Source organism: Syngnathus floridae, chromosome 7, assembly GCF_059516105.1.
Source record: "Syngnathus floridae isolate MCC-2025c chromosome 7, RoL_Sflo_1.0, whole genome shotgun sequence".
Classification (NCBI taxonomy): domain Eukaryota; kingdom Metazoa; phylum Chordata; class Actinopteri; order Syngnathiformes; family Syngnathidae; genus Syngnathus; species Syngnathus floridae.
Genome location: NC_142419.1, coordinates 4,671,354 through 4,687,173, shown reverse-complemented (window position 1 = coordinate 4,687,173; position 15,820 = coordinate 4,671,354). Strand labels below are relative to the sequence as shown.

Genomic DNA, 15,820 nt, shown 5'->3' with positions numbered 1-15,820 from the left:
GATTTGAATGAGGCAAAATAACATGCTTTTTCTCTCGAATATATTGTTATAATCATTTGTTTCAGATGTAATTATTTTCTGTACAAAAAATAAATTTGGTGTTCTTTAAGGACCCCAGGAAGAGTAGCGCTGGCATTGCCAGAGCTAATGGGGATCCTAAATAAAACAAACAAACAAACAAACAAACAAACAAACAAACAAACAAACAAACCAAAAAGTCTTTTGTCAAACTTGAGTCTTGAAAAAGAGGGCGTCGTCTTATAATCAGGGTCGTCTTATATTCGGGCCAAAACGGTATTTACCAATGGCGGCGAAGGTACGTACTCCTCTACGTGTTACGTCCAGTCATCTGATTGTTTGTTTGCCCCGATCTACGTAAAACGTAATGTCATCTCATTGGTTCATCGGGTCTTCATATTACGGAAGCCACACAAAACAACTTTACAGATTTTAGAATTTGGTCCACACAAAAGGTGCACCTGATTAAAAGGCGCAACTTTGTTTTTTGAGAAAATTAAAGGCTTTTAAGTGCGCCTTATGGTGCGGAAAATACGGTAGTCTGAGTAGGTTTCCAAGATGTCTGATGTAAATTATGCTTTTGATTGATACGTCATATATTCAAACAGCATCATGAACCATTATAAGGTTGATCCATTGGATTGATAGTCTTGGCTGAGGATCACAACAGCGACATGTAAAAAAAGAGCAAGCTGAAAAAATTTTCATTTCTCCCATCTCCCAGGGCACCCAGATTATGGGTTGTGCTCTTTGGCTGGAACCAGCGCTGACTTGAGGGGCATAGCACAGTACTCCATGGCTGACTATGGCTCCCTCGGGCCACAGACGGCAGATCAGATGTTGCTTAATGAGCATGCCAGCTCGGCCTGCAATTCTCCCAGCGCCCTTCAGCACCACCTTCACAGCCCAGACCCTTTTAAGAGCCCAGGTGTGTAAATGCACGTGTATACTCCTCCCACATATTTTTTTCCAAGGATAATGGTAAAAGTGCTGAAGCATGAGTCTGTGAATGTAATGGACATTTGCCTTTAATATGCTGCATGCATTTGATAGCACTACATTTGCCGTCTGTTGTTTTATTATTGACTGTTTGAGAACATGTCATTTCTCATTTTCACTGTTGGAGAAAAGGTGTGACAGTTTCAAACATCCTCTCTACATTGGGGTTCATCTAACCACTCTAGTTTGCTTTTTAAGGTCCTTCAAGTTAGGCAAGTAACTTATACTATAGCCCAGATCACGCAAAATATGTAAAGAGAAGGTTGAATGAGGTTTTAAAAAAATCCTGTTTAGAAATGATGAGTATTCTGCATGCACAAGAATAATCACATTGTTACCAACCTATTGCAGCATTTTGACTCTGACCCAGAAGGTATGGATTTAAAAGAAAAATCTTTCCTGCATCATGATCATGCATCAAATGTATCTCAGTGGAACTGTGTACAAGATTGTGTCAAATTGGGTTTTATGCCTGGTGAAGCTCACTGAGAAGCGAATGCTTGTGAGTGTTTATGCACATAGCGAATGTTGGCTTTTCGCCAGGGTTCGATAAAGATTGCAAAAGGTTGCGAAGACCTTCACAAACAGTTTTAATGGTCAAAAACTCTTTTTCTTGTTGGTGTCTTTGAGACAAGGTTCAGAGCTGACAAGAACAAGTCTAAACAAAGACAGAGCAGTGGGATACAGAAAAACAAGACTTGGAACAAAACTAAATCCAATCTAAACAACTCTGAGTAAGTAAACCCTAAAATGAGGGAAACTGAGTTAGTATCCGTTCCAGAAAGAGATAACTTAAACTCTGGGTCAATTACTGCGGTAACTTACTCTGTGAACATAATGTCAAAGCCAAAGTCTGCTTTATTGTCAATTTCTTCACATGCCAAGACATACAAAGAGATCGAAATTACGTTTCCCACTATCCCACGGTGACAAGACATAGTACACAATATACATACAAGTAAACAACACAAAAAGTAAAAACAAGAAGGCACAAACAATGAATAAATAAGAGCAACGAATAAATAATAAATAAACAAATAACATAATAAATAAGAGGAGCAAAAATGGAGCAAGTGTGCATACAGCCGCCAGTCAGAATATAGCGCAAAAGTACCGGACGTTACGCAGGAGGGGGGAGAGAGTTCAGGATCCTAACTGCTCGCTGGCAGGTTTACTACAAGAGACCAAGAGTTTCTCCCTGTCTCCTCCCACACAAAGAAAGTGGTTAATCATGGATTCATTCAAAATCCGGTCGACATCGAAGCCGGAATAATTTGAAACGCTTTACGTTGCGAGAGAATCTTACGACCCAGATTAGACGTTTTATCATTTCTAGAAGGATAGCTTTTCGAACACTACTGCGTTTCTTTGAACGTTATAATTTATCTTAATAACCTTCTCTGGCCATGGAATGGCTGATGGTGTAGTGGTGATGGTGTTGTCTTGTGTGCAGGCACAATGAGTTCGATTCCCACATATGTTGGTGTGTGAATTTTTCTTTTTAAACCCTTTTTCGGCCATATAGCGCCAACCTCACACACCGCGGACGATCACTCACACCAGAGCAAACTTTATGCATAGCATTATTTTTTTTTGCAAATGGCGTTTTCTTTATAATATCGGGGATGCAGAGCATTACTTTTTCTGTTGGTTGAGCAGAACTCAATGTTTGTTTTAAAATAGTATTTTATTGAGTGTTGGTGTAAACTACAGCGTCACATTTTAAATGACTTCAATAGGTATAAAACATAAAAGCGTTTGTATCAAGTGTTAATCCACAAAGTGTAGAATTAACTTAAAGAACATCGGAAAACATTTTGTTTTGGGTTTTTAATATTTGAAATAGCCACTGAATTAATATTTTAGTTTAAATAAATATTGACTTTAATAGTCCATTTAAAATAATTAAATTAAAATTACAGTAAGGTGCAATCACAGCCTGCTTCCAAGTCCTTTTTTCTCATGTTGGATTGCACCTAAATGAAAATCAGATTTCATTCTAAAGTGTGAGAAACAGAAACGTGTACATAGTTTATTAGGGTAGACAAACTCATACTTTTTCATGTTCATATATGTTCAAATCCTCTCATTATTTTATATAAACATAACTGCTCACTCAGAACACGGATACAGCACACAGCTTTGTAACCTTCCAATACACATAGGCTCCGACCGCTGACACAACACGCACACACACAGGGCGGCAACTCTGCAATACACATTGATACTAAATGGTCAGGTGACGATACCAAATGGTTAGGTGACAGCAGCGCAGAGGTTTACCTTATAAAGACATCCTTTTGCTTTCCCGCCTTTTCCGGATAGTATAAAACCTTCTGACCTGGAGAATGGGGGTTGTTGTTTCGTCTGCTGCAGTGCCTCGTGTACTGACCGCCATTAAACAACCCAAGATCTTGCCAATAAAGAACCAACTGTTACTCCACATCTTTGTTTTCCTTGCTCAACGAAGGACATTTTGAACAAAACGTAACAATTCCTATTTAAATTCATAACTGTCACGGATCGGAATGGAGCAGGGCGACCAAATGCAGCTTGGACCAGAGTTTATTTAGGGAAAAGGGAATTGGAATGGAGCGTGACGGGAAACAGACAGGAACTGGCAAACTAATAACATGACAGACTGACCGACAGGTATGGAAAACAGAAAACAACCGAGGGAAAAACAGAAAGACAGGAACAACGAGAGACAAGAAATAATCCGACAAGGTTGTGACACGCAGACAGAACCTAAATACACAACAGGTAACGAGAGGCAGGTGAGAATGATCACACTAATCCTGATCATGGGCACACAGGAGGGGAGGGGCGAGCACACAGGCACACGGACAGAAACTATGACAATATGCACATAATAAAACAACCGGGGACGAAACGTGACAATAACTATAGGCTACGCTACGATCTAATGGTTAAATATTACATCAGTGAAATAGTACGTTCAAACTGAAGCATTGACCCGGGCAGCAATTTTCTCCCATGACGTCCCTCTCTCCTTCGCTGCTGCAGCTGTATTAGATTTACTCGCCGTAGGCTTGCATAAGGACCTCCAACTCCATTGTGGTAAAATAAGGTTTAGTTTAGTTTAGTTTAGTTTAGTTTATTGTTTAGCACATATTATTATAGCAATAACAGTGCAAGGAGGGAGACGAAGCCTAGGGCTTGTAGAGAGCTCAATTCCTGTTATATATATACAACAAAGTGCTGTGTAGGTAAATGTCTCTCAAGTGTTTGAAAATAAATAAATAAATAAATAAAAGCATAACAAGCTAAATGTTAATTCATTATATTCATATATGTATATATACATATGTATATATACATACATAAACAGATATCCATCCATCCATCCGTCTTCTTCCGCCCCTCCGGGGTCAGGTCGCGGGGGCTGCAGCTTTAGGAGGGACTCCCAGACTTCCCTCTCCCCAGCCACTTCATCCAGCTCATCCCAGGGAATCCCAAGGCGTTCCCAGGCCAGCTGAGAGACATAGTCTCTCCAGCGCGTCCTGGGTCATCCACGGGGTCTCCTACCGGTGGGACATGCCCGGAACACCTCCCTAGGGAGGCGTCCAGGAGGCATCCTGATAAGATGCCCGAGCCACCTCATCTGGCTCCTCTCAACATGGAGGAGTAGCGACTCTACTCCGAGTCTCTCCCGGATGACCGAGCTTCTCACGCTATCTCTAAGGGAGAGCCCGGACATCCTGCAGTGAAAACTCGTTTCGGCCGCTTGTATCCGGGATCTCGTTCTTTCGGTCACGATCCATAGCTCGTGACCATAGGTGAGGGTAGGAGCGTAAATCGACTGGTAAATTGAGAGCTTTGCCTTTTGGCTCAACTCTTTCTTCACCACAACGGACCGGTACACGGTCCGCATTACTGCAGACACTGCACCGATCCGCCTGTCGATCTCGCGCTCCATCCTCCCCTCACTCGTGAACAAGACTCCAAGATACTTGAACTCCTCCACTTGGGGCAGGATCTCATCCCCGATCCGGAGAGGGCATTCCACCCTTTTCCGATCGAAGACCATGGACTCGGATTTGGAGGTGCTGACCCTCATCCCGACCGCTTCACACTCGGCTGCGAACCGTTCCAGCAAGAGCTGGAGATCACGGCCTGAAGAAGACAACAGCACCACGTCATCTGCAAAAAGCAGAGACGCGATGCTGAGGTCCCCAAACCGGACCCCCTCAACGCCTCGGCTGCGCCTAGAAATTCTGTCCAAAATTATGAACAGAATCGGTGACAAAGGGCAGCCTTGGCGGAGTCCAACCCTCACTGGGAACGAATCCGACTTACTGCCGGAAATGCGGACCAGACTCTGGCATCGGTAATACAGGGACCGAAGCGCCCTTATCAGTTGGCTCGGCACCCCGTACTCCCAAAGCACCCTCCACAGAACCTCCCGAGGGACACGGTCAAATGCCTTCTCCAAGTCCACAAAACACATGTGGACTGGGTGGGCGAACTCCCATGCACCCTCGAGGATCCTGCCGAGGGTGTAGAGCTGGTCCACTGTTCCACGGCCAAGACGAAAGCCACACTGCTCCTCCTGAATCCCAGGTTCGACCTCCCGACAGACCCTCCTCTCCAGCACCCCTGAATAGATCTTACCGGGGAGGCTGAGGAGTGTGATTCCCCTGTAATTGGAACACACCCTCCGGTCCCCCTTCTTAAAAGGGGGAACCACCACCCCAGTCTGCCAATCCAGAGGCACTGTCCCCGATGTCCACGCAATGTTGTAGAGGCGTGTCAGCCATGACAGCCCCACAACATCCAGAGCCTTTAAGAACTCCAGGCGGATCCACCCCCGGGGCCTTGCCACCGAGGAGTTTTTTAACTACCTCAGTAACTTCGACCCCAGAGATTGGAGAATCCGTCTGAGTCTCCAGGCCCTGCTTCCTCAATGGAAGGCGTGTAGGTGGAATTGAGGAGGTCTTCGAAGTATTCTCCCCACCGACTCACGACGTCCCGAGTCGAGGTCAGCAGCGCGCCATCCCCACTGTTAACAGTGTTGACCTTGCACTGCTTCCCCCTCCTGAGACGCCGGACCAGAATTTCCTTGAAGCCGTTCAGAAGTCATTCTCCATGGCCTCACCAAATTCCTCCCACACCCGGGTTTTTGCCTCAGCAACCGCCAAAGCCGCGTTCCACTTGGCCATCCGGTACCTGTCAGCTGCCTCCGGAGTCCCGCAGGCCAAAACGGCCCGATAGGACTCCTTCTTCAGCTTGACGGCATCCCTTACCGCCGGTGTCCACCAGCGGGTTCGGGGATTGCCGCCACGACAGGCACCAACGACCTTACGGCCACAGCTTCGGTCGGCCGCCTCAACAATGGAGGCGTGGAACATGGTCCACTCAGACTCAATGTCCCCCGCCTCCCCCGGGACGTGGGAAAAGCTCTGCCGGAAGTGGGAGTTGAAGCTTTCCTGACAGGAGATTCTGCCAGACCGGCATCTTCCCCCACCTTCGGGGCCAACCCACCACCAGGTGGTGATCAGTTGACAGCTCCGCCCCTCTCTTCACCCGAGTGTCCAAAACATGCGGCCGCAAATCCGATGACACGACTACAAAGTCGATCATCGAACTGCGGCCTAGGGTGTCCTGGTGCCAAGTGCACACATGGACACCCTTATGTTTGAACATGGTGTTCATTATTGAAAATCCGTGTCGAGCACAGAAGTCCAATAATAGAACACCGCTCTGGTTCAGATCGGGGGGCCGTTCCTCCAAATCACGCCCCTCCGGGTCTCACTGTCATTGCCCACGTGAGCATTGAAGTCACCCAGCAGAACGATGGAGTCCCCAGAAGGAGCGCTCTCCAGCACTTCCTCCAGGGACTCCAAGAAGGGTGGGTACTCTGAGCTGCCGTTTGGTGCATAGACACAAACAACAGTCAGGACCCGTCCCTCCACCCGAAGGCGGAGGGAGGCTACCCTCTCGTTCACCGGGGTGAACCCCAATGTGCAGCCGCCCAGCCGGGGGGCAATAAGTATACCCACACCTGCTCGACGCCTCTCACCGTGGGCAACTCCAGAGTGGAAGAGAGTCCAGCCCCTCTCGAGAGGGCTTGTACCGTAACCTAAACTGTGCGTGGAGGTTAGTCCGACTATATCTAGTTGGAATTTTTCTGCCTCGCACACCAGCTCGAGCTCCTTTCCAGCCAGAGAGGTGACATTCCATGTCCCAAGAGCCAGCTTCTGCAGCCGAGGATCAGACCGCCAAGGTCCCTGCCTTTGGCCGCCGCCCAGCTCACACTGCACCCGACCCCTTTGGCATAAACAGATACACTATACAAAATAAGAAACAAGCGAAATAAAATACACTTAACGATGTTTAAGCAATCGAAGAGACACCAGGTAGGAATAACTAAAAGGGAACAGAAGAACTGCGAACAGAAAATAACAAAACAAAGAAGAATCAGAGTATAAATTGTAGTTTAGGTTGATGTTCTTAGTATGGATCATCTGAGTGCAGTGGAGTGATTATGGACTGGTAGGATCATGAGTGGAGAAGGTGGTGTACTACCTGATTTTCAAGTGTTGACAGTTCGTCCGATGGAGAGTCATCTGTCGAGAGATCTGGAGGACCCGCCGCCCTGGCATAGGAGTGGTGTGATGTTTTAAGACCAGTAATTATGAGGTCTTCTTGTTGGGAGTACTGCTCCAGTGCATCTACTCTCCGTTCAAGCGACAAGATTTTCTCATCTTTCTCCTTGGATAATTTCTTAAGCTCAGTTAGTTCAGTCGTTAGCTGGAGCAGGGTGGCTGCTCTAAGAGTGTGGTAAGGTCTTGCCGTATCAAGTCAATGGATGATTTGAGTTCATCGTAGACACGTAGGCTACGTTAGCATCGTCTCTGTGATTTAGTTTTCCTCAGTTGTCATGGTGACTCGTGGTATCGGGGCTCGATTGATAATGGCTTTTTGTAGGAGTTGTGCACGCGCATAACTCCAGGTTAACATACTCGGAGTTGATTGAACTAACTCAGCTGTTCTGGAACCAAATACTCAGAGTTTCCCATCACAGAGTAAGTCAACTCAGAGTTCAGGGATAGACTCAGAGTATGTTGAACCTGCTTTCTGGATTACCCTCCAGTTGACAACTTTATTGAGATCTTCATTCTTTTTTATGTTTTTCACTGCTGAATAATTTACAGGAAAGGACAAAAATATTTCACGCCATCACACTGTTATTAGTGGAAGGACCTATTTTACTCAAAATCCAGTTTACATTTAATGTGCAGCTTCATATTTTTGAAATATGAAAGGAAGCTATGTTTGCCCTTGCCCTTTTCTTGAAAGAAAAATAACTTCCAGTTGAGGTGTTTGTTATACGGCATCTTGCATGTTGTTTTGAAAGTGTCTTCTAACTTTACAACTGAGAAAACACTTATATAAATAACTATGTATACTACAACAGTGTATTCAGCCCCAAAATTAATGGCCCAGTCAAAACATACACTGACATTTTAAACTGAGTCACATTACAATCAGTTTGTGTTGCTGGTATGTCATTGAAATAGCTGAGCGATTTCATGAACGTAATTGAAAATTGTAATGCATTATTCTTTGTGCTGTACTGTAAAATAGTGCATTCATGGGTGAGGGTTAGTATTTCCTCTTTTATCCTTTTGTAAAGTGGGTCCTTGCAAATGTAACTTCCAGCCTTCAATCACATTCTACCAATGGCCACCCTTTGTAATTTTTGCCTGTCACACAACCACCTCCATTTTGTGCAATCCTCTAAGCACTTTAGAAAAGATGAACAATAAGAGTCACAGAAAAGACCATTGGTAGTGATTAAGTTGAAGTGTACAGCATAAGTGTAAATAAGTCTTCTTCTACTTCAGAGACATTTTGCTTACTTACGTTATTGTTGCAGCCAACTCCCCCTTGTGCAATTTCTGCCTTGCGTTCATAAAGCTCCCTGGCAGTGATAGTGAATGTTTTCCCTCAGTGATCCCAATGAATAATAAAAAAAAAAAATCTCACTTTTTTTTTTATAATGTTTATTTCAGCATGATCATTGTCACACTTCATCATAATTTCATTACATGCGCCGTAAACACATGACTGGCTGAAATGGGAAACGGCATGAGGCAGGCCTTATTGTGATTTAGGTTTAGATTTTACATTTTTATATTAGAGTACAATGAGTTAAAATACAAAAAGACAAGTTATATACTACATTACCTTGACTTTCATTATTCCCTGGAATCACACTCAGAACTCTCATTCCAAACACAATACATACTTGCCGACTCCCGTCTGTTTATATTAATAATAATAATAACAACAATTTATCTGTTACAGAGCAAACTTTCTAAAAGATACTCAGCCCCTTTTCTCATGTACTTTCAGGTCATATTTTTTTGTCAGACAGATATGTGTAACGATGGACTAACAACTTGCATTAGGGACACTGGGTCTGCAGAAAGCAGAAATACTAAAGAGCCGTCGTCACCAGAAATGTGTAAATGTTATTATTGGTCCAGAAGTAGGTCCTCACAGATGTGCCCTCTCAAGAATATGATATTGCTTACTCTCTCTACTGCTAATGGCCAATGGGAGTGGTTGTGGATGTTCTCTCCTAAACTCACTAATCGTGTTGGTCTTGCTCAGGTTCAGGAGACATTTCACTGGCTGGTTGTCTCATTTTCTATAGCTAGTCTCATAGTGTTACCTGATAATGTTGCACAGGAATTATTTGACACGGGGATGATGGCAGCATTGGACTTGAAGCAGGAGGGAGCAACAACCTGACTAGTGCATGTGTTGAAGATGTAAATGGGATTTGGTTTCTGTTCTTTTTCATGTAACTAATGCCTCCGTTGACTCTTGCTTAGATGATGTAACAAGGCCTGGACCCTTCCCTGGTACGATCAGCCCTGGTCATGTCGCTGACCTCTATGGTACTGCCACTCAGGACTCTGGTGACAGCAACTATATTAGTGCCACAAGCCCACAGCCAGTTTCTGGGTTTAGCCACAATATTACTGTGAGTGTCTCCTTGCATCAATGTAACATCTCTCCTGTCATCTGGCATTGTGAACTGTTCAGGTATAATTCTGTTATGTATGAAAAAAGCCATTTAGAATTATAGTTTATTAATGATCAGTTTATTGGCTAAGGGCCATGCGCTCGGGTAAGTCTTTATTTTATTTTTTTTTTAAAAATATGCACCTGTTTTGAGAATCTTACATCTACATGCATTCTCTTGTATTTATGTAACACCAAAAACTGAGGCTGACTGTAAATCATGGAGTATGGAGTTTAACTGAGTCTTAGGAGTGTAGGAGTCCATTTGGAAAATACTATGGATTTAATGATTTGGAGTGACACGGATGGTTCGTTAAAATTGTTGTTTATATTACATTTATTTGATATATCTAGTCTGACGTCAGCGGCGCACGTAGTTCCGGCATCAACAGCTGTGTTTTTTGTTTTTTTTAAGTGGCACAAGACGAAGATTCCGATGGATTTAGTAATTTTGGAGTGACACGGATGGTTCGATAAAACTGTTGTTTATATTACATTTATTTGATATATCTAGTCTGACGTCAGCGGCGCACCTCCTTCCGGAGTCAACAGCTGATTTATCTTTGGTTTTTTGTTAAGTGACACAAGACGAAGATTCCGATGGATTTAATGATTTGGAGTGACACGGATGGTTTGATAAAATTGTTGTTTATATTATTGTTATTTGATACTATATACCGTATTTTTCGGACTAAACGTCGCTCCGGAATATACGTCACATTAGCCATAAAATGCACAATAAAGTGAAAAAAACCATATATAAGTCGCTCCGGAGTATAAATCGCATTTTGGGGGAAATTTATTCGACAAAATCCAACACCAAAAACCGACATGAACGAGCAACAACAGGCTAAACGATACGGTATGCTAACGTGACATAAACACAAACGAAGAGCTGAGAACGGGCCTGACGTAACATTGACAGTTATACAAATAACTGTAACATAAATAACACCTTTATCAAACCATCTGTGTCACTCTAAATCATTAAATCCATCGATCGTCCTTTATGTCAACAATGCCGGGTGCGCTGACGGCGGTTGCACTTCAAATTATTCCACAGGCCCATATAACGATATATAAATTATATATATCAAATAACTATCATATAAGCAATATTATCAAACCATCTGTGTCAATCCAAATCATTAAGTCCATTGATCGTCCTTTATGTCAACAATGCCAGGTATACAACAATGCCACTGACGGCGGTTGCACTTCAAATTATTCCACAGGCCCATTTAACGATATATAAATTATATATCAAATAACTAGTATATAAGCAATAATATTATCAAACCATCTGTGTCACTCCAAATCATTAAATCCATCAATCGTCCTTTATGTCAACAATTGCGGGTGCGCGCCGCTGACGGCGGTTGCCCTTCAAAATATTCCTCAGGCCCATATAATTATAAACAACAATTTTATCAAACAATCTCTGTCACTCCAAATCATTAAATCCCGTGATCGAGTCCTTTGTCCTTTATGTAAAACACCGCCGCGTATGCGCCGCGCCGCAGTTGCAGTTCAGATTACAGTAATCCCTTGCTACATCGTTGTTCGTTTATCGTGGTTTCACTACTTCGCGGATTTTTGAATTTTGAAAATTTGTGAATAATTTCACATATAAGTCACTCCTGAGTATGCAACTGACGAGTCCGACGTCAGCGGCGCGCTGCACACGCAGTATTGTTTACAGAAAGGACGACGAATTCGATCGATGGATTTAATGATTTGGAGTGACACAGATGGTTTAATAAAGGTGTTACTATTTACGTTATAGTCATTTGAATAACTGTTAATGTTACGTCAGGCGCATTCTCAGCCCCTTGTTTGTGTTTATGTCACGTTAGCATACCATATCGTTTAGCCTGTTGTTGCTGGTTCATGTCTGTTCTTGGTGTTGGATTTTGTCAAATAAATTTCCCCCAAAATGCGACTTAAACTTCGGTGCGACTTATATATGTTTTTTTCCTCTTTATTGTGCATTCTATGGCTGATTCGACTTGTACTCCGGAGCGACTTTTAGTCCGAAAAATACGGTACATACATTTTTGGTGTATCAATAAATGTATATTAAACCATATAAGTTTATATGTTATCATTAGAACAGTAAATAATAGTTTCAAACATGTAAATACTATATTAATAGTATAAATGACATACAGAAATAATGTATAAATAATATAAATATAAATATGATACGTGTGTGTGTGTGTGTGTGTGTGTGTGTGTGTGTGTGTGTGTGTGTGTGTGTGTGTGTGTGTGTGTGTGTGTGTGTGTGTGTTTCAGTTTTGTGAGAATGTGTTTCTCATTGTTGGATATACTTGCAGCGAAGAACATTTTAAATAAAATTCACTTTGACTATTAAATGCTCTCTGTCTTTCCCATCTGGTTCCTGGAACAACTGAGTTGGGGGTTGTAAAATTATGAAATTTATTATTACCATATAATTGAGGGAAAGTTACACATTGATGCTGTGGAGTTAAAAAAATGTAATTAACTTTACTTAACTTAAAAAATGCATATGTAGTATCATGATATCAAACATGGTGATGGACGACGCCCTGCGTCAATAGGGCATATCAGTCATTGAGTGATTTCCTATTAAATTTGCTTTTGTATCTGTCAAACTGATGTATGTTTGTGCATTTCAGGGTCCATTGATTGCAACCGCTTTTGCTAATGGATATCACTGAAAGTCAACATGTGGCTGGTTGTCATCTCCTTTCAGGTGAATAGGTACTAATTTGTACTACATGGGTATTGTTCTCATTTCCTATAATGCATGGCACAACAGCTTGAGCTTCGGCCCCGACATCTCAATCATGCTTTACATGGCACGCCTGATGTTTACCGCACAAACAAAAAAGGATTAGCAACTGTATAAAGATAGATAGATAGATAGATAGATAGATAGATAGATAGATAGACAGATAGATAGATAGATAGATAGATAGATAGATAGATAGATAGATAGATAGATAGATAGATAGATAGATAGATAGATAGATAGATAGATAGATAGAGGGTGGTGGAAAGGAAAATAAATCCCTCAATACCTCTGAAATCACAGGATAATCAGGATTATCTTTTAGAGACATAAAAAAAATCAGGATGCTAAATTGTAAGTATGTGTTTACCTATGAAACAAAGCAAATTGTTGATGTGTCTTGATATGTCTGTATGACGTATCCATTGGGAACAAACACTCCACTTAAAGCGAAAGTCAAGTAAAAACGTTGTTTAAATCTTCTGTTATCCCCCATCAGTTCAAACACTGTATCCAGATTGAGTTTGTGAAATTAAAATTAAGCAGCCATTTTGATGACTCTCAAGGTGCTGCCATTTTGTCCTATACTGCCACCTGCTATCGACTGAAATTGATGTCATGGTGCCCACAAGCTCAGCTTGCAAACGTAAGAGCTCAGCTGTTATCTGGGTTTGGTCATGTAATTCAAGATTCAAGAGTTTTTTATTCGCCATGTTTGAGCGTGCCAAACAAGGAATTTGACTTCGGTAAATCACAGCCTCTGTTCAACATTTAGGTGACTAACAACAACACTCAGGACATGTGAAGAACGAAAGATATTCTCAAACACCCCCTGATCTTAAACTGATCTTAAACTCCCAAGAGGGCAAGGAAAAACTCAAAACTCCAGCTAGGGGAAATGAGAAACCTTGAGAAGAGACCACAGATGGGAGGGGCCCTCTTCTAGGATGACCAGGCTGCAATGGATGCAGAGAGGACACATAGTACAAACAGTGTAGACAAAAAAGGTGTGGAAAGCGGGATGTTATTGCACAGTAATGACTCTGAGACTCTAAGAGTGGTGTGAGTTCATCAGAGCGACAGCCTGGGGGAAAGTTAAAGTTAAAGTCCCAATGATTGTCTCACACACACAACTGGGTGCGGTGAAATTTGCCTCTGCATTTAACCCATCCCCGAAGGGAGCAGTGGGCAGCAGCGGTGCCGCGCCCGGGAATCATTTGGTGATCTCACCCCCCAATTCCAACCCTTAATGCTGAGTGCCAAGCAGGGAGGCAATGGGTCCCATTTTTATAGTCTTTGGTATGACCCGGCCAGGGTTTGAACCCACAACCTTCCAGTCTCAGGGCGGACACTCTACCACTAGGCCACTGAGCTGGTTGGAAGCTGTCTCTGTGTCTGCTGGTTTTAGTGTACAGAGCTCTATAACGGCGTCCGGAGGGGAGTAGTTCAAACAGGCTGCAACCTGGGTGCGAAGGGTCTGTTGAGATGTTACTTGCACGTTTCCTGGTCTTGGACAGGTACAAGTCTTGGATAGATGGGAGGTTGATTCCAATTATCTTTACTGCAATCCTTATTTTCCGTAGCAGTCTGTGCTTGTCTTGTTTGGAGGCCGATCCAAACCAGACAGTGATGGAGGTGCAGAGGACAGACTGGATGATGGCAGTGTAGAAGGTCTTCAGCAGCTCCCGCGGCAGGTTGAACTTCTTGAGCTGTCTCAGGAAGTACAGCCTCTGCTGGGCCTTCTTCCGGACAGAGTCTATGTGGCCGGTCCATTTCAGGTCCCGAGAGATTGTGGTTCCCAGGAACTTGAAGGTGTCTGATGAGAGAATAGTATTACTGCGGATAGTGAGGGGTGAAAGTGGTGAAGGGCCTCGCCTGAAGTCCACTGACATCTCAACGGTCTTGAGCGGGTTCAGCTCCAGGTGGTTTTGGCTGCACCAGTGGACCAGCCGCTCCACCTCCTGTCTGTACGCAGTCTCAGTCCGATGAGAGTGGTGTCGTCTGCATACTTCAGGAGCTTCACGGAAGAGTCACTTGCGGAGAAATCGTTGGTGTAGAGGGAGAAGAGCAGTAATAGTAACAAAGAGAGCCCGTGGGTATTTTGGTGTCAATTTCAGTCGAGCACAGGTGGGAGTAAAGGACAAAATAGCAGTACCCTGAGATGACTCAAAATGGGTAGATTTTCTGCTTAATTCCAAACTCCCGCAAATAATGCAAATAAAATCATTGGAAGCGAAAGGATGGGTATTGCTAACAAGTAGCTTTTTATATACCCTATTTTCCGGACTATAAGTTGCTCCAGAGTACAAGTCGCACCAGCCATGAAATGCATAATGAAGAAGAAAAGAACATATATATAAGTCGCACCAGAGTACAAGTCGCATTTTGAGGGAGACTTTATTTGACAAAATCCAACACCAAGAACAGGCATGAATAGGCAAGTACAGGCTCAACGATGTGGTATGCTAACGTTACATAAACAAACAAGGAATTGAGAACGTGCCTGACGTAACATATTAAGGGTTATTAAAATAACTATAACATATTTATCAAACCATCCGTGTCATTCCAAATCATTAAATCTATCAAAATCTTCGCCATCTGTGTAAACAATGCCGCTGCTGACTCAGGACGTACATATGGCACTGAAGTCAGACTCATCGTCAGTTGCGGTTCCAATTATTCCACAGGCCCATATAACTATATATAAACTATATATATCAAATAACAATAATATAAACAACAATTTTATTGAACCCTCCGCGTCACTCCAAATAATTAAATCCATCGGAATCTTCGTCTTGTGTCACTTAACAAAAAAACAAAAAAAAACAGCTGTTGACTCCGGAAGGAGGTGCGCCACTGACGTCAGACTAGATATATCAAATAAATGTAATATAAACAACAGTTTTATCGAACCATCCGTGTCACTCCAAAATTACTAAATCCATCGGAATCTTCGTCTTG

General features: G+C 42.9%; 1 protein-coding gene across 13 annotated transcripts in view; it reads left to right on the top strand.

The window, feature by feature from the left end:
• Window positions 1-15,820, top strand: part of LOC148394833 (RNA-binding protein Musashi homolog 2-like) — a 166,989-nt gene that overhangs the window by 120,868 nt on the left and 30,301 nt on the right. For 9 of the 13 annotated variants that reach the window (XR_015859595.1, XR_015859596.1, XM_088381743.1 and 6 more), the window contains 3 exons: window positions 743-946; window positions 9,885-10,036; window positions 12,738-12,814. Coding sequence is in view for 11 of the 13 variants with exons in the window: in XM_088381743.1 (XP_088237869.1) it covers window positions 743-946; window positions 9,885-10,036; window positions 12,738-12,779 (398 nt within the window). In the remaining 2 variants the exon portion in view is untranslated. The remainder of the gene's footprint in view (window positions 1-742; window positions 947-9,884; window positions 10,037-12,737; window positions 12,815-15,820) is intronic. The other 4 variants (XM_088381751.1, XM_088381750.1, XM_088381747.1 and 1 more) reach the window with 1 other exon arrangement.